This window comes from Microcaecilia unicolor, chromosome 3, assembly GCF_901765095.1.
Source record: "Microcaecilia unicolor chromosome 3, aMicUni1.1, whole genome shotgun sequence".
NCBI lineage: Eukaryota > Metazoa > Chordata > Amphibia > Gymnophiona > Siphonopidae > Microcaecilia > Microcaecilia unicolor.
This window is the reverse complement of record NC_044033.1, coordinates 383,814,661-383,833,228: the sequence shown is the minus strand read 5'-3', so window position 1 is coordinate 383,833,228 and position 18,568 is coordinate 383,814,661. Positions and strand designations below refer to the sequence as shown.

The 18,568-nt window shown below is 47.9% G+C and overlaps 1 protein-coding gene across 3 annotated transcripts in view; it reads right to left on the bottom strand.

Moving 5' to 3' along the window:
- The window catches only part of LOC115467017 (cell division cycle 20.2, cofactor of APC complex-like), a 177,004-nt gene that overhangs the window by 30,509 nt on the left and 127,927 nt on the right, over positions 1 to 18,568 (bottom strand). For all 3 annotated transcript variants that reach the window (XM_030198657.1, XM_030198659.1, XM_030198658.1), the window contains one exon: positions 14,603 to 14,815. In XM_030198657.1, coding sequence (XP_030054517.1) covers positions 14,603 to 14,815 — 213 coding nt within the window. The remainder of the gene's footprint in view (positions 1 to 14,602; positions 14,816 to 18,568) is intronic.

Below are 18,568 nucleotides of genomic sequence, written 5' to 3'. Positions count from 1 at the left end.
ATATTTTCTTTGTTATTTCTTATATATTTCTTACAATATTTGCTTGCTAAACTACTATCATGTTTTATCATTATCATGTTACCCAAGATCCTTCTGTTATTACTAAATGTATACTTTCTCATATATTTCCACTATTCATGATGTATTGTAAGCCACATTGAGCCTGCAAAGAGGTGGGGAAATGTGGGATACAAATGCAACAAATAAATAAACAAATAATGACACTGGCGGAATATTAGTTGTGCAGCAGAATTTTGAACAGATTGAAGAGGAGAGAGATGGCTAAGAGGGAGACCTGTGAGAAGCAAGTTGCAATAGTCTAAGAGAGAGGTGATAAGAGTGTGGATAAGGGTTCTGGTAGTGTGCTCAGAAAGGAAAGGGCGAATTTTGGTGATATTATAGAGAAAGAAACGAAACCTGTCTGCTGAATATGTGCAGAGAAGGAAAGGGAGGAGACGAAGATGACCCCAAGGTTACGAGCTGATGAGACAGGAAGGATAAGAGTGTTATCCACAGAAATAGAGAATGGGGAGGAGGAGAGATTGGTTTAGGGGAAAAGATAAGAAGCTCAGTCTTGGTCATGTTTAGTTTCAGATGGCGCTGAGACTTCCAGGCAGCAATGTCAGACAGGCAGGCTGATATTTTGGCCTGGATTTCGGCTGAGATTTCTGGAGTGGAGAGGTAGATCTGGGAGTCATCAGCGTAAAGATGATACTGAAAACCATGGGATGAGATCAGAGTGCCAAGGGAAGAAGTATAGATGGAGAAAAGAGGTCACAGGACAGATCCCTGAGGTACACCAACTGACAGTGGGATAGAAGTAGAGGAGGATCCGCTAGAGTATACACTAAAGGTATGCTGGGAGAAATAAGAAGAAAACCAGGAAAGAACAGAGCCTGAAATCCAAGTGAGGACAGCGTATCAAGGAGTAGGCTGTGATCAACAGTGTCAAAAGCAGCAGATAGATAGAGAAGGATGAGGATAGAATAGAGACCTTTGGATCTGGCCAGGAATAGATCACTGGAGACTTTAGCAAGCGCTGTTTCAGTTGAATGAAGGGGGCGAAAGCTAGATTGAAGTGGATCAAGAATAGCTTGAGAAGAAAGAAAGTCAAGGCAACGGCGGTGAACACCACATTCAAGTATCTTGGATAGGAAAGGGAGGAGGGAGATGGGGCGATAGTTGTAAGGACAGGTAGGGTCCAATGAAGGAGTGGTGTGACTATGGCAGGTTTGAAGGCATCAGGAACAGTCGCAGTGGAAAGTGAAAGATTGAGGATATGACAGATAAAAGGGATGACAGTAGGAGAGATAGTGTTAAGTAGGTGGGTGGGAATAGGATCAGAGGAACAGGTAGTTAGTTTCGAGGAGGAAAGAACTACTACTACTTAACATTTCTAAAGCGCTACTAGGGATATGCAGCGCTGTACAGTTTAACAAAGAAGGACAGTCCCTGCTCAAAGGAGCTTACAATCTAATGGACAACATGTGCAGACAGTCAATTGGGGCAGTCTAGATTTCCTGGATAGAGGTAAAATGATTAGGTGCCGAAGGTGGCACTGAAGAGATGGGCTTTGAGTTAGGATTTGAAGATGGGCAGGGAGGGGGCTCTGTGTATGGCCTCAGGGAGTTTGTTCCAAGCATAGGGAGAGGCAAGGCAGAAAGGGCGGAGCCTGGAGTTGGCAATGGTGGAGAAGGGAGCAGAGAGGAGGGATTTGTCCTGTGAGCGGAGGTTTCGGGTAGGAGCGTAAGGGGAGATAAGGGTAGAGAGGTAGTGAGGGGCTGCAGATTGAGTGCATTTGTAGGTTAGTAGGAGAAGTTTGAACTGTATGCGGTACCTGATTGGAAGCCAGTGAAGTGACTTGAGGAGAGGGGTGATATGAGCATATCGGTCCAGGCGGAAGATAAGACATGCAGCAGAGTTCTGAATGGATTAAAGGGGGGATAGGTGGCTAAGTGGGAGGCCAGTGAGGAGTAGGTTGCAATAGTCAAGGCGAGAGGTAATAAGAGAGTGGACGAGAGTTCGGGTAGTGTGCTCAGAGAAGAAAGGGCGAATTTTGCTGATATTGTAGAGAAAGAAGCAACAGGTCTTGGCTATCTGCTGGATATGTGCGGAGAAGGAGAGGGAGGAGTCGAAGATGACTCCGAGGTTGCGGGCAGATGAGACGGGGAGGAAGAGAGTGCCATCGACTGAGATAGAGAGTGGGGGGAGAGGAGATGTGGGTTTGGGTTTGGGTGGAAAGATAATAAGCTCTGTCTTGGACATGTTCAGTTTCAGGTGGCGGTTGGACATCCAGGCAACAATGTCCGATAAGCAGGCTGATACTTTGGCCTGGGTTTCTGCAGTGATGTCTGGTGTGGAGAGATAAAGCTGGGTGTCGTCGGCATAGAGATGATATTGGAAGCCATGAAATAAGATCAGCAAGCCCAGGGAAGAGGTGTAGATTGAAAATAGAAGGGGTCCAAGGACAGATCCCTAAGGAACGCCAACAGACAGCGGGATGGGGGTGAAGGAAGATCCATGAGAATGTACTCTGAAGGTACGGTGGGAGAGATAAGAGGAGAACCAGGAGAGGACAGAGCCCTGGAACCCAAATGAAGATAGTGTGGCAAGGAGTAAATTATGACTGACAGTGTCAAATGCAGCGTATAGGTCGAGGAGGATGAGGATGGAGTAGCTTCCTCTTCAGTGATTTCAGAAAAGGAAGAAAAGGGGGCAGGGGTTGGAGGGTTGAGAAAATGGACTAAGTGAAGGAGAGGTGGAGGTGACCTGGTTGAGAATTCAAGTTTAATCTTATGAACCTTATCATGAAAGTACTCAGCCAGAGTTTGGGGGGAAAGTGAAGGGGGAGTTGGAGGTGACGGCACTTTGAGGAGAGTTCAGTGTGGCAACGAGACGTTGAGGGTTTGAACCAAGAGAATTTGTCAACTGGATGTAATAGTCCTGTTTGGCAAGTAAAAGAGCAGACTGGAAGGAGGTCAGCAAAAATTTGAAATGTATGAAGTCAGCATGGGCACAGGATTTCAGCCAAAGGCGTTCAGCAGAGCGGGCACAGGAACGTAGGTAGCGGATTCTAGAGGTCAGCCAAGGCTGGGGTTTGGTATGTTTTACAGAACGGGGAATGGAAGGAGCGAGAGGATCCAGAGCAGAGGAGAGAATAGTATTATAGGAAGAGACAGCCTCACTGACAGACTTGGATAACATAGTGGTAGAGAAGAGATTTGAAACAGTGGAGGACACAGTAGAAGGGTCAATAGCCTAAAGATTCCTAAATGTATTGGTTAAGATTGGACAGGACTGGGGAGGAGGGTGTTTAAGTGTGAAAGTTATCAGATGATGGCCAGAGAGGGAAAGAGTTGAGGCACAGAAATTAGAGAGTGAGCAGTTCGAGAAGAGGATAAGATCAAGACAGTGGCCATTCTGGTGAGTGGGGGCAGTGGTGCACAGTTGAAGATTGAAAGAGGATGTTAAAGCAAGAAACTGAGAAGCATAAGAGTCAGAAGGATCATTAGCATGAATGTTAAAATCCCCAAGAATGACGGAAGGAGATGAAGGTTCAAGAAAGAAGGAAAGCCAGGCACCAAAGTCAATGAGAAAGGAAGAAAGGGACTTATCAGGGGGTCGATAAATGACTGCTACTGGGAAAGGCAGAGGAGCAAATAGACGGATGGAGTGGACTTCGAAGGAAGAAAAACAGTGAGACTGAGGTGGAAGAAGAGGTTGAAATCTACAAGAGGGTGAAAGTAGTAGCCCGACACCACCTCCGCGGCCAACTGGGCGCGGAGTATGGGAGAAAAGATAACCTCCATGGCATAGGGCCGCGACTGAAGCAGAGTCTTCAGGGTAAAGCCAAGTTTCAGTTAGGGCAAGCAGATGGAGAGTACGAGAGATAAAGAGGTCATGGATGTAGGAAAGTTTGTTACAGACAGAGTGGGCATTCCACAGAGCGCAAGAGACTATATTAAACATATTTAAAATTTATCTATTCTTGTGTGTTCTATTTATTTGTATACTACAAATAAAAATATATCTTTATGTTTCATTTCTTGCATTAAAAATGCATACTTATATAGTGTTATTACACACAAATAAATCTTGCTTTTCTCAATTACAAAGTACTAACCTATCGCTGAGCAATGCCAGCAGAGAAAGCTAGTTCAAATATAACTTGGATTTAATCTTAATGAACAGATGTCTTAAAAATTTGATAGTGAGAGGAACTAAGATTAAAAACATCTCTCAGTTTATATGTATATATAAATTTAAAAGTAGACCCATCTTATCAATTAATACTGTATATGCCTCTTATATAATCATTTCTGCTTTGTCTACTTTGAGAGTAATTTTCATTCAGTAGCCTAGTGGTTAGTGCAGTGGACTTTCATCCTGGGGAACTGGGTTCGATTGCCACTGCAGCTCCTTGTGACTGTGGGCAAGTCACTTAACCCTCCATTGCCCCAGGTACAAATTAAATACCTGTATATATGTAAACCGCTTTGAATGTAGTTGCAAAATACCATAGAAAGGTGGTATATCAAGTCCCATTTTCCCCCATTAGTTAGTACACAGCTAAATACACACCTACATGATTAAAATAGTTTGAAACCCCCTCTCCTTTACAGTGGGCAAAAATATGGAGAAAACTGGGTGGTTAGGTTAGGTTATTCTGACACCACCTTTTGGGCTAGGTAACCTATTCTATCATTCCTGATTCATTGCACTGTTAACAACCTTAGTGCCATTGGTTATTGTGTCCAACACCAGCACATCTAAAATGGGAATCCAAAACCAAAGGCAAAAAGGAGACGACAAACCCATAAGTGTGACATATTGCAAAGAAAACAAGAGTAGAGTGGCCACAGATCTTCCAGTGAAAAGTACCATAAGATCTGGTAATAAAATACAAAATTTTATTAAGTTTATGCCAAAGTAGGCAAAAACAAACAGTTTAACACCAAGAAGGCTATAATGAAGCACTATTGGGCTCATTTTCAAAAGAGAAAAATGTCCAAAAAGTGGCATAAGTCTGCATTTGCACATTTTTCTCACAAAAACGTCGAAATCAGCATTTTAGAAAACTATTTTTAGACGTTTTTCTCTGAAGTCCGCCAGAAGTGCATCCAAATCTCAAGGGGGAGTGCCAGCGTCGTGTTCAAAGCAGAACTTGGGCGTTCCTAAGACTTAGACATTTTTCAGCCATAGTAGAACAAAACAAAACCGTCCAGGACTAAAACTTAGACTTTTTGAGATACACCTGTTTTTATAATGAATAAGGCACAAAAAGGTGCCCTAAATAACCAGATGACCACTGGAGGGAATCAGGAATGACCTCCCCTTATTCCCTCAATGGTCAACTAAACCCCTCCAACTCCCCAACAATGTGATGAAAAACATTCTTGCCAGCCTCTGTGCGACCCTCAGATGTTATACTCAGGTCCATAAGTATTGCCATACTGGGAAAGACCAAAGGTCCATCAAGACCAGCATCCCGTTTCCAACAGTGGCCAATCCAGGTCACAAATACCTGGCAAGATCCCAAAAAAGTACAAAACATTTTATACTGCTTATCCCAGAAATAGTGCATTTTCCCCAAGTCCATTTACTAATGGTCTATAGGCTTTTCCTTTAGGAAGCCGTCCAAATCTTTTTTAAACTCCGCTAACTGCCTTTACCACATTCTCTGGCAATGAATTCCAGAGTTTAATTACACGTTGAGTGAAGAAACATTTTCTCAGATTCGTTTTAAATTTATCGCATGCCCCCTAGTCCTAGTATTTTTGGAAAGCGTAAACAGACGCTTCACATTTACCCGTTCAACTCCACTCATCATTTTATAGACCTCTATCATATCTCTCCTCAGCTGCCTTTTCTCCAAGCTGAAGAGCCCTAGCCGCTTTAGCCATTCCTCATAGGGAAGTCATCCCATCCCCTTTATCATTTTCGTCACGCTTCTCTGCACCTTTTCTAATTCCACTATATCTTTTTTGAGATGCGGCGACCAGAATTGAACACAATATTTGAGGTGCAGTCGCACCGTGGAGCGATACAAAGGCATTATAACATCCTCATTTTTGTTTTCCATTCCTTTCCTAATAATACCTAACATTCTATTTGCTTTCTTAGCCGCAGCAGCACACTGAGCAGAAGGTTTCAACGTATCATCAACGATGACACCTAGATCCCTTTCTTGGTCCATTACTCCTAACGTGGAATCTTGCATGATGTCGCTATAATTCAGGTTCCTCTTTCCCATATGCACCACTTTGCACTTGCTCACATTAAACATCATCTGCCATTTAGACGCCCAGTCTCCCAGTCTCATAAGCTCCTCTTGTAATTTTTCACAATCCTCCCGCGATTTAACGACTGAATATCTTTGTGTCATCAGCAAATTTAATTACCTTACTAGTTATTCTCATCTCTAGGTCATTTAGAAATATGTTAAAAAGCAGCGGTCCCAGCACAGACCCCTGGGGAACCCCACTAACTACCCTTCTCCATTGAGAACACTGACCATTTAACCCTACTCTGTTTTCTATCTTTTAACCAGTTTTTAATCCACAATAGAACACTACCTCCCATCCCATGACTCTCCAATTTCCTCTGGAGTCTTTCATGAGGTACTTTGTCAAACACCTTCTGAAAATCCAGATACACAATATCAACCGGCTCACCTTTATCCACGTTTGTTCACCCCTTCAAAGAAATGTAGTAGATTGGTGAGGCAAGATTTCCCTTCACTAAATCCCCTAAATCAGAATAGCATGCAAGTCCCTGGAGTAGTCTAGTGGTGGGTGCAGTGCACTGCAGACAGATGGACCCAGGCTCCTACCTCCCCCTACCTGTTACACTTGTGGAGGAAACTGCGAACCCTCCAATACTCACCAGAAACCCACTGTACCCACATATAGGTGCCCCCTTCACCCGTAAGGGCTATGGTAGTGGTGTACAATTGGGGGTGGTTGGGTTTTGGAGGGCTTAGACGACAAGGTAAGGGAGCAATGGTGAGAAGGTAAAATTATGTATCATACCTGATAATTTTCTTTCCATTAATCATAGCTGATCAATCCATAGACTGGTGGGTTGTGTCCATCTACCAGCAGGTGGAGATAGAGAGCAAACTTTTGCCTCCCTATATGTGGTCATGTGCTGCCGGAAACTCCTCAGTATGTTGATATCAAAGCTCCATCCGCAGGACTCAGCACTTAGAGAATTATACCCACGAAGGGACACTCTGCCCAGCTCACCACCGCCGAAACGGGGGAGGGGAATTAACCCAGCTCATCCCCACACAAGTGGGGGAGGGGAATCCGTCCAGCTCATCCCCGCGGAGCGGGGGAGGGACACCACCCCGCCGATGCGGGGGGATCTGGCTTATCCTGCAACCGCAACCGCGGGAGGAGCTGACTGACCCTAACACCGCCGAAGCGGGAGGGGTACAAAGCTGCCCTACAGCCGCACGAAGCGGGAGGGAGTGCCGGCAGAATTTTAAGTCTCAATCCAGCCCCGTAAAACGGAGGGGAGAGGAATGCAGCAGCTCACTGTAACACAAACTCGTCTCAACTCTTGAAGAATCCAATTGAAAAAACTTGAACACGAAGTCCTCCTGAAGTAACTGAAGACTAAACTTGAACCTGAAATGCAACCAGAATATAAACAGTACAGATATCTGGGAGGGGCTATGGATTGATCAGCTATGATTAATGGAAAGAAAATTATCAGGTATGATACATAATTTTACCTTCCATATCATCATGCTGATCAATCCATAGACTGGTGGGATGTACCGAAGCAGTACTCACCCAGGGCGGGACATTGAAATCCCTGACCTCAACACTGAAGCTCCAAACCGGGCCTCCGCCCGTGCAGCCACAGTCAAGCGGTAATGCTTGGAGAATGTATGGGCCGATGCCCAAGTTGCCGCCTTGCATATCTCTTCCAAGGAGACGGACCCGGCCTCTGCCATCGAGGCCGCCTGAGCTCTAGTGGAGTGAGCCTTCAGCTGGATAGGCGGCACCTTCCCTGCGGCCACATAAGCCGCTGCAATGGCTTCCTTGACCCATCTTGCCACTGTAGGCTTAGCAGCCTGCAGACCCTTACGAGGACCTGCAAACAGGACAAACAGATGATCCGATTTCCGGAAATCATTGGTCACTTCCAAGTATCTGATGATGACTCGTCTCACATCCAGATATTTAAGAGCAGAGTATTCCTCTGGGTAGTCCTCCCTACGAAAGGAAGGGAGACAGAGCTGCTGATTCACATGGAAGCGAGAAACAATCTTGGGCAGGAAGGAAGGCACTGTGCGAATAGTCACTCCTGCCTCAGTGAACTGCAGAAAGGGCTCTCGACATGAGAGCGCCTGGAGCTCGGAAACTCTTCTGGCTGAAGTGATAGCCACCAAAAAGACTGCTTTCAACGTCAGGTCTTTTAGAGATGCCCTCGACAAGGGTTCAAAAGGCGGCTTCTGCAATGCTCTTAGCACCAGGTTGAGATTCCACGCAGGCACCACTGAGTGCAGAGGAGGGCGCAGGTGATTAACTCCCTTGAGGAAACGTACCACATCTGGCTGCGAAGCCAGGGAAGCACCCTTCAGGCGGCCCCTGAAGCAAGCCAGAGCCGCTACCTGGACTTTAAGGGAACTGAGCGACAGGCCTTTCTCCAGACCTTCTTGCAGGAACGCCAACACTGAAGAAATTGGAGCAGTGAAGGGAGAAAGTGAGCCTGCTTCACACCACGCTGCAAAGGTACGCCAAACCCTGGCGTAAGCCGTAGAAGTAGAGCGCTTCCTCGCTCTCAGCATAGTGGCGATGACCTTGTCTGAGAAGCCCTTCTTTCTCAGACGCTGCCGCTCAATAGCCAGGCCGTAAGACCAAAGGGGGAGAGATCCTCCATCACCACGGGACCCTGATATAACAGGCCCTGCTCCACTGGCAGCCGCAGAGGATCGTCGACTGAGAGCCTGATCAAGTCCGCATACCAGGGACGTCTGGGCCAATCCGGACCCACCAGGATTATCCGGCCCGGATGCTTTGCCACCCGGTCTAGCACCCTGCCCAACATGGGCCAGGGCGGGAACACATAGAGAAGCTCTTGTGTCGGCCACTGTTGGAGAAGAGCATCTACTCCCAGGGATCGAGGGTCCCGTCCTCTGCTGAAAAAGCGCGGCACTTGGCAATTGGCCGATGACGCCATCAGATCTAGGCTCGGCTGGCCCCAGCGCTTCGTGATGTCCAAGAACGCCTGAGCAGATAGCTGCCACTCTCCGGGCTCCAAGGTATGGCGACTGAGAAAGTCCACCTTGACATTCATGACTCCGGCAATGTGGGCCGCTGACAGCTGTTCCAGGTTCGCTTCCGCCCACTGGCATAGATTCATGGCCTCCTTGGCTAGAGGGGCGCTCTTGGTACCTCCCTGGCGGTTGACATAGGCCACAGCCGTGGCATTGTCCGACAGGACCCGTACTGGCTTCAACGCCAGTACCGGGATGAACTCCAAAAGCGCCAACCGAATGGCTCTGAGTTCCAGGAGGTTGATAGACCACTTTGCCTCTGCAGGAGACCAGAGCCCCTGCACTGTCCTTCCCAAGCAGTGGGCTCCCCAGCCCGACAAAGAGGCGTCCGTCGTGACGACAATCCACTCCGGGGTCACCAGAGGCATTCCTGCAGACAATTTGTCTGTCTGCATCCACCAGCTCAGCGCCTTGCGCACTGCTGGGTCCAAGGGAAGGCGCACAGCATAATCCTCCGACATCGGAGTCCATCGCTGCAGCAGAGAGTGTTGTAGTGGTCTCATATGAGCCCTGGCCCAGGGCACTACTTCCATCGTGGCCGTCATAGAGCCCAACAGCTGCACATAGTCCCAAGCCCGAAGAGGAGAGGCTACTAGGAACTGGTCCACCTGAGCCTGAAGCTTGACAATCCGATTGTCTGGCAGGAACACTCTGCCCACTTGGGTGTCGAATCGAACTCCCAGATACTCCAGGGACTGAGTTGGGTGCAGCTGGCTTTTCTCCCAGTTGATGATCCACCCCAGGGAGCTCAAAAGAGCAACCACCCGGTTCACAGCTTTGCCGCACTCTGCATAAGAGGGGGCTCGGATCAACCAGTCGTCCAGATAAGGATGGACTTGTACTCCTTCCTTCCTCAGGAAGGCCGCGATGACCACCATTACTTTGGAGAAGGTCCGCGGAGCAGTAGCCAACCTGACCGGGAGGGCTCTGAACTGGAAGTGTCGGCCCAGTACTGCAAAACGCAGAAAGCGTTGATGAGGAGGCCAGATGGGAATATGCAAGTACGCTTCCTTGATGTCCAAGGATGCCAGGAACTCTCCTGCCTTCACTGCCGCTATAACAGAGCGGAGGGTCTCCATGCGAAAGTGCCGAACTTTCAAGGCCCGATTGACCCCTTTGAGGTCGAGAATAGGCCGTACAGAACCTCCTTTCTTTGGTACCACAAAGTAAATGGAGTAAAGTCCCTTGCCAAGCTGATTTTCTGGCACCGGAACGACCGCACCCAGGCGGATCAGATTGTCCAAGGTCTGCTGCACTGCCACAGCTTTGACCGGAGACTTGCAGGGAGAGAGTACAAACCCGTTTTTTAAGGGTCGGCAGAACTCTAGCTTGTAGCCGTCTCTGATGACTTCTAGCACCCAAGCGTCTGAAGTTACTCTGGTCCACTCGCCCAGAAACGAGGACAGGCGTCCTCCACTCTGCACTGGGCCATGGACCAAGACCCCGTCATTGGGTACGAGACCCTGGGGGAGGACCGGAGGGCGTACCTCCGGGACGGCGGTCTCTGCGAAAGGAATGCTGCTTGGGGGAGAAGTTCCTCTTGAAGGAAGAGGGGGCAGAGGAGCCCGACTTGCACGGGCGGTACCGACGGGCTTCCTGAAACCGTCCTCTGGAGATACCTGGGCGAGCACTGGCCCGAGCCCTGACCTCTGGTAACCTCTTGCCCTTAGACGTGCCGAGATCGGTCACGATTTTGTCCAGCTCGACCCCAAAGAGCAGCTTGCCTTTAAAAGGCAACTTAGCCAGGCGGGACTTAGAGGCGTGGTCCGCAGACCAATGTTTCAGCCAAAGCCAGCGCCGCGCAGAGACTGTCTGAGCCATGCCTTTAGCCGATGCTCTCAAGACATCATACAGTAAGTCTGCCAAATAAGCCAAGCCCGATTCCAGGGCCGGCCAGTCAGCCCTCAAGGAAGGATCCGAGGGGGAAGCCCGCTGCACAATCGTCAGGCACGCCCTGGCCACGTAGGAGCCACAAACTGAGGCCTGCAAACTTAAGGCAGCCGCCTCGAAGGACGACCTTAAGGCCGCCTCCAATCTTCTGTCTTGGGCGTCCTTTAGGGCCGTGCCACCTTCCACCGGCAACGCCGTTTTCTTAGTCACCGCAGTGATTAAAGAATCCACGGTAGGCCAAAGAAAGGCCTCACGTTCACCTTCAGGCAAAGGATAGAGGCGGGACATAGCCCTAGCCACTTTGAGGCTCGCTTCCGGGACATCCCATTGAGCCGAAATTAAGGTGTGCATGGCATCATGCACGTGGAAGGTACTAGGCGGGCGCTTCGTCCTCAGCATAATGGCGGAGCCAACAGGGGCTGAGGGAGAGACGTCCTCCGGAGAGGAAATCTTTAAAATGCTCATGGCCTGCATTAACAGGTTGGGCAAATCCTCTGAGCGAAAGATCCGTGCTGCAGAGGGGTCATCCGCTCCATCCGAGCGGGAATCCGTCTCCTCCAAGGAATCCCCAAAGGACCGTTGGGAGAACTCAGATACGCTGCCCTCATCTACATCAGAGGAAACAGCGTCCTCTAAGGCCTGGGAATCCACCCGAGGGCGTTTACTTCCGGGGGCCTCAACCCCTTTATCGGATAAAGGAGAAGGGGCAGCGTTCTGCATAAGGAAGGCCTGATGCAGCAGCAAAATAAACTCGGGGGGAGAAACCCCCCAGACTTGTGCACTTCAGCAGTCTGGGCCACAGCCCCAGACGTACCCTCAACCGGCGCTCGCAAGAGCGGGGGAGAAACATGCTGCGCATCCAAGATGGCGTCCGGCGCGACACTCCGCGAAGGAGCCGCGCGGGAAGAACGGCGCTTAACTTTAGCCGCTTTTTTGCCGTCGCCCAAATCAAGGGCGGCCATGGCATGAACGTCTCCCGGCTCAAGGGCGGCCCAAGAAGAAGCCGTCCGAGCAGAGTGGCCGGCCAAGATGGCGGAGGCGAGGAGCGGGGGATGGGCGTTTATGGCGGGAAAAACTGCCGCACCGGAGGAAGACCCGGGACACTGACCGGCCTCCGAACTGACACCAAACAAGGGCGAATCAGACTTTAATACCCCCGCATCCCCGCTAGTAGCGCACACGCGGTCCGGGGAGCGATTCTTCGCGCCTTCGCCCTCCGACGCCATAGGCCACGTGGAGATCAATCGGGGAACCCCCTGCCCGCTATAAAAAAAGGTAAAAATTACCTGCTTCACGCTCCGAGCTGTAACGACCTGGTGTCCCAGTGAGTAGCTGCAATAAACGTTTAAATAAACGTCGAAATAAACGCCTTTAAGGACGTCCAAAAATTTTTTTTTTTTTTTTAACGGCGCCAGCGGGAGGGGGGAGAAAAGGAGGGACCTGGCGCCACCAGGTTGCACTTGCTCAAGAAGAGCCCTCAACCCCAGGCACTCAACAAAACCTAAAAATTAGGCTTGGAGGCCTAGCCAGAGCTGCTGCTGTGTGTGACCACCACCTGCTGCGATAGAGAACATACTGAGGAGTTTCCGGCAGCACATGACCACATATAGGGAGGCAAAAGTTTGCTCTCTATCTCCACCTGCTAGTAGATGGACACAACCCACCAATCTATGGATTGATCAGCATGATGATATGGAAGTGTACCTGGGAGCATTTTACAAAGTCCACTGCAGTGCCCCCTAGGGTGCCCTATTGCTTTCCTGAGATGTCACTTTTCCACTATTCTACCTAATGCCAAGCTTTCTATTTTTTATAACATCTGAGCCTTGTGTCTATTGTTTATCAGTAGACTTGGGCTTTGAATTCAGATCTATAGATAAAAAGGAGGTCTTATTACATATATCTAAATACCAGAGTGCTATTTTTCCATACTTCATAGCAAGAGTGTACATTCCCTAATTACCTGTCCCAATGCAACTGAAGCCTTTACCTCCTCAGTGCATGTAAATGGTTTCATCCCTGTGTGGATTCTCTGATGCCATGTGAGGCTTTCTTTCCAACCAAAGCTTTTACCACACTCAGAACATATAAATGGTTTTACTCCTGTGTGTATTCTCTGGTGCATTGTGAGGTTTACCTTCCAACAAACGCTTTTATTACACTCTATACATATTCATGGTTTCACTCCTGTGTGCATTTTCTAGTGCACTGTGAGATTTCCCTTCCAGTGGAAGCTTCTACCACACTCTGAACATATATATGGTTTCACTCCTGTGTGGAATCTCTGGTGCACTGCAAGCAACGCCTTCTTTCTGAAGCTTTTACCACACTCAGAACTTGTAAATGGTTTTACACCTGCGTGGATTCTCTGGTGAACTATGAGAGATGTCTTGCCTGTGAATCTTTTACCACACCGAGGACATGTAAATAATTTTACTCCTGTGTGGCTAGCACCAGTCAGAAGAAGCACTAATCTCTCATTTTTCTGAATATTTTGATATTTCGAAATATTAGTCTTCCTACAAAATAATTTTTCAGATGTAATAGAGCTGACTGATTCTACAGCAGTTTGAACTTTGTTATCCTCTATGAATGCTTTCCTATGACTGAAACTTTTCTTATTGCTTGATTTTGTGCGTTTTGCATTTGGGCATTTTTTGTTTGAAAATGGACTGAAAAACAAAACGTCCAAATCACAAAATGTTTTTCAAAATGTTATTTTCAAAAGAAAAATATAGACTTTTTTATTTTTGTTGAAAATGACCTCTTTTCCTGTTCGGAATTTGGACGTTTTGTGTAAAATGTCTAAATTCAGATTTACGTTGTGTTAATATGGAGGAAAAAGCCTCAACAGACTCCAACTATTGGCTATACAGCTCGGTAGTTAATGGAGTTCTGGCTGTCATCATAGGCAAAAAACCTCCTTTATACTTTATTGATTACCCAGTAATGTCAAGTAATGTCCACTTAACTTCGCGTTATGACTGCCGCCGCTTAGTCGGTCCTCTCCAATGCCTGCTTCAGGATTCTCAAAGTCTAAGACCCTGTAGTACCTAGCTTGTACATATACAACAGCCTTCACGGTATTGTGAGTTCAGTATTCGGCACCCAGCAAATGCACTTTCCCTATAGAGACTAATGTATATGTACAAGCTAGGCACTACAGGGTCTTAGACTTTGAGAATCCTGAAGCAGGCATTGGGCGAAACACAATTTTGTATCAAGTCCATTGGTCTACTATAGTGCTTCATTATAGCCTTCTTGGTGTTAAACTGTTTGTTTTTGCCTACTTTGGCATAACCTTAATAAAATTTTGTATTTTATTACCAAACTTTCTGGTGTTTTTCATTGTTGCCATTGGAAGGTCTTTGGCCACCCCTACTCTTGTTTCCTTTAAAATGGGAATCCACATCATCTTACCTTGTCTGTTTTATAATCCACAGCACAGGCACTATAGGTTCCACTTCCTCCAGCAATGACTACATTCTTGTTACAGAACTTTGCTGCATAGATAAATTCACCATTAAATAATCTTGCTGGGAAAGGAATGTTTTTTTCCAGTTGTGCGGATCGGTAATCCCATAGTTGCAAGGCATTGCGTGCAACCCATGAACCAGTCAATACCTTGTTATCCTGAAACATAAGGAGAGTTAAAGCACAAATGTATCCCTGCATATCTGTTGAACTATCTACTCAACCTATCATTTTTAAGGTTCAAAGTTCTATTTTATTTAATATACCGCTTATCAAAACAATCTAAGTGGTTTACAGCAATAAAAATATACAGGTGCATAAAAAAAATAAAAAGGAAAGAACATTATAGGAAGCTAAGTTACAATTCAGAAAGGTGATACAAGGGAAAATGAAGATACTTACTAAGGTATTCTCCGAGGACAGCAGGCTGGACATCATCACGCATGGGTCGTTGTCCGCGACGGCCCAGGAGCTCCGGTTTTAAAAATCAAAAATGTAAAACTTCTAGAAGCGACGAGAGCGGGCGCGGGGACAACGCACCGCGCATGCGCGAGTGACTTCCCGCCCGCGCGCTTCCCTCAGTTATATAAAAAGCAAACGAGAAGAACAACTCCAAAGGAGAGGAGGGAGGGTTGTGATGATGTCCAGCCTGCTGTCCTTGGACAATACCTGCTAAAGGTAAGTATCTTCATTTTCTCCGAGGACAAGCAGGTTGGACATCAACACGCATGGGATATCCCTAGCACGCAGGCTCACTCAAAACAAAGAACAAAGGTCAATTGGGCCTCGCAACGGCGAGGACATAACTAAGATTGACCTAAAAACAAACACAACTAAGTGAGAGTGCAGTCTGGAACATAACAGAAATGGGCCTAGGAGGGTGGAGTTGGATTCTAAACCCCAAACAGATTCTGTAACACCAACTGCCCAAACCGACTATCGCGTCGGATATCCTGCTGAAGGCAGTAGTGAGATGTGAACGTGTGGACTGATGACCACGTTGCAGCCTTGCAAAACTCTTCAATAGAAGCTGACTTCAGGTGAGTCACTGATGCAGCCATGGCTCTGACATTATGAGCTGTGACATGGCCCTCCAGAGTCAACTCAGCTTGGGCATAAGTGAAGGAAATGCAATCCACCAGCCAATTTGACATTGTGCGTTTTCCGATGGCAACCCCCATCCTGTTGGGATCAAAAGAAACAAACAATTGGGCGGACTGTCTATAGGGCTTTGTCCGCTCCACGTAAAAGGCCAATGCCCTCTTACAGTCCAAGGTATGCAACTTGTCCTCACCAGGGCGGGTATGTGGACGGGGAAAAATGTTGGCAAAATAATTGACTGGTTCAGATGGAACTCCGACACCACCTTCGGCAGGAATTTAGGATGAGTGCGGAGGACTACCCTGTTATGATGAAACTTAATGAAAGGAGCATGAACCACCAGGGCTTGGAGCTCACTGACTCTACGAGCTGAAGTAACAGCCACCAAGAAAATTACCTTCCAGGTCAAATACTTCAGATGGCAGGAATTCAGTGGCTCAAAAGGAGGTTTCATCAGCTGGGTGAGAACAACATTGAGATCCCATGACACTGGTGGAGGTTTGGCAGGGGGCTTTGACAAAAGCAAACCTCTCATAAAACGAACCACTAAAGGCTGTCCAGAGATAGGCTGACCTTCTACACACTGATGATAAGCACTGATTGCGCTAAGGTGAACTCTTACTGAGTTAGTCTTAAGACCAGACTCCGACGTGTAGAAGGTATTCAAGCAGGGTCCGTGTAGTGCACGAGAAAGGATCTAGGGCCTTGCTGTCACACCAGACGGCAAACCTCCTCCATTTAAAAGCATAACTCCTTTTCATGGAATCTTTCCTGGAAGCAAGCAAGACTCGGGAGATAACCTCTGAGAGGCCTAAAGAGGCAACTTCTAAGCTCTCAACATCCAGGCCGTGAGAGCCAGAGACTGGAGGTTGGGACGTAGAAGTGACCCCTCGTTCTGAGTGATGAGGGTCGGAAAACAGTCCAATCTCCAAGGTTCTTCTGAAGACAAGTCCAGAAAAAGAGGGAACCATATCTGATGAGGCCAGAAAGGTGTTATCAGAATCATGGTTCCGCGGTCTTGCCTGAGTTTCAGCAGAGTTTTCCCTACTAAAGGTATGGGAGGATATGCATACAGGAGACCTGTCCCCCAATGAAGGAGAAAGGCATCTGATGCTAGTCTGTCGTGGGTCTGATGTCTGGAACAGAATTGAGGAACCATGTGATTGTGCTGAGTGGCAAAAAGATCCACAGAGGGCGAGATCCGGTGCCCCCCTACTTGTTTGTCTAATACATCGCAACCTGATTGTCTGTCTGAATTAGGATAATTTGATTGGACAGCCGATCTCTGAAAGCCTTCAGCGCATTCCAGATCACTCGCAATTCCAAGAGGTTGATCTGCAGATGCGTTTCCTGGAAGGACCAAACTCCTTGAGTGTGGAGCCCATCTACATGAGCTCCCCACCCCAGAAGGGATGAATCCGTCGTCAGAACTTTTTGCGGCTGAGGGATTTGGAATGGTTGTCCCAAGATCAGATTGGAGTGAATGGTCCACCACTGAAGAGAATTGCAAAAATCGGTGGAGAGATGGATGACATCCTCTAGATCTCCCGTAGACTGACACCACTGGGAAGCTAGGGTCCACTGAGCTGATCTCATGTGTAGACGTGCCATGGGAGTCACATGAACTGTAGAGGCCATGTGGCCCAGAAGTCTCAACATCTGCCGAGCTGTGATCTGTTGGGATACTCGAGCTGAGGACACTAGGGCCAGAAGGTTGTCTGCCCTTGCTTGGGGAAGATAAGCTCGAGATATCCGTGTGTTCAACAGAGCTCCTATGAATTCCAATTTCTGTACTTGGGATAATTGATGACAAACCCCAGTAGCTCGAGCAGTTGAATAGTAATCTGCATGGATCGTAGAACTCCTGCCTCTGAGGTGTTCTTCACCAGCCAATCATCGAGATAAGGGAACACATGCACTCCCAGTCTGCGTAGCGATGCTGCGACAACTGCCAAGCACTTTGTGAACACTCTGGGCGCAGATGCGAGATAAAGGGCAGCACACAGTACTGAACATGCTGAGTTCCCAGGCGATATCGAAGGTACTGCCTGTGATCTGGAAGCACTGAGATGTGAGTGTAGGCATCCTTTAAGTCCAGAGAGCATAGCCAATCGTTTTCCTGAATCATGGGAAGAAGAGTGCCCAGGGAAAGCATCCTGAACTTTTCTCGGACCAGGAATTTGTTCAGGCCCCTCAGGTCTAGGATGGGACGCACCCCCCCCCCTGTTTTCTTTTGCACAAGGAAGTACCTGGAATAGAATCCCAGCCCTTCTTCCCCTGGTGGAACGGGTTCGACCACATTGGCGCTGAGAAGGGCGGAGAGTTCCTCTGCAAGTACCTGCTTGTGCTGGGAGCTGAAGGACTGAGCTCCCGGTGGGCAATTTGGAGGCTTGGATACCAGATTGAGTGTGTATCCTAACCGGACTATTTGAAGAACCCACCTGTTGGAGGTTATAAGAGGCCACCTTTGGTGAAAAAATATCAACCTCCCCCCAACAGGCAAGTCGTCCAGCACGGACATATTTTCCGAGGCTATGCTTAACTGGAGATAGTCAAAAGCCCATCCCTTGCTTTTGCTGGGGAGCCCTAGGGGCCTTAGGCACATGGCATTGACAGGAACGCGCATGCTGGGGGTGAGCCTGAACCGGCTGCCGAGAAGCAGGTGTGTACCTACGCCTGTTATAGAAATAGGGAGCACTCCTCCCTCCAAAAAACCTCCTAGAAGAGAAAGTAGTAGCAGAAGACATCCGGCGAGCGAGAGAATCCATAGCATCATGATGCTTCTTGAGGGAATCAATCATATCCTCAACC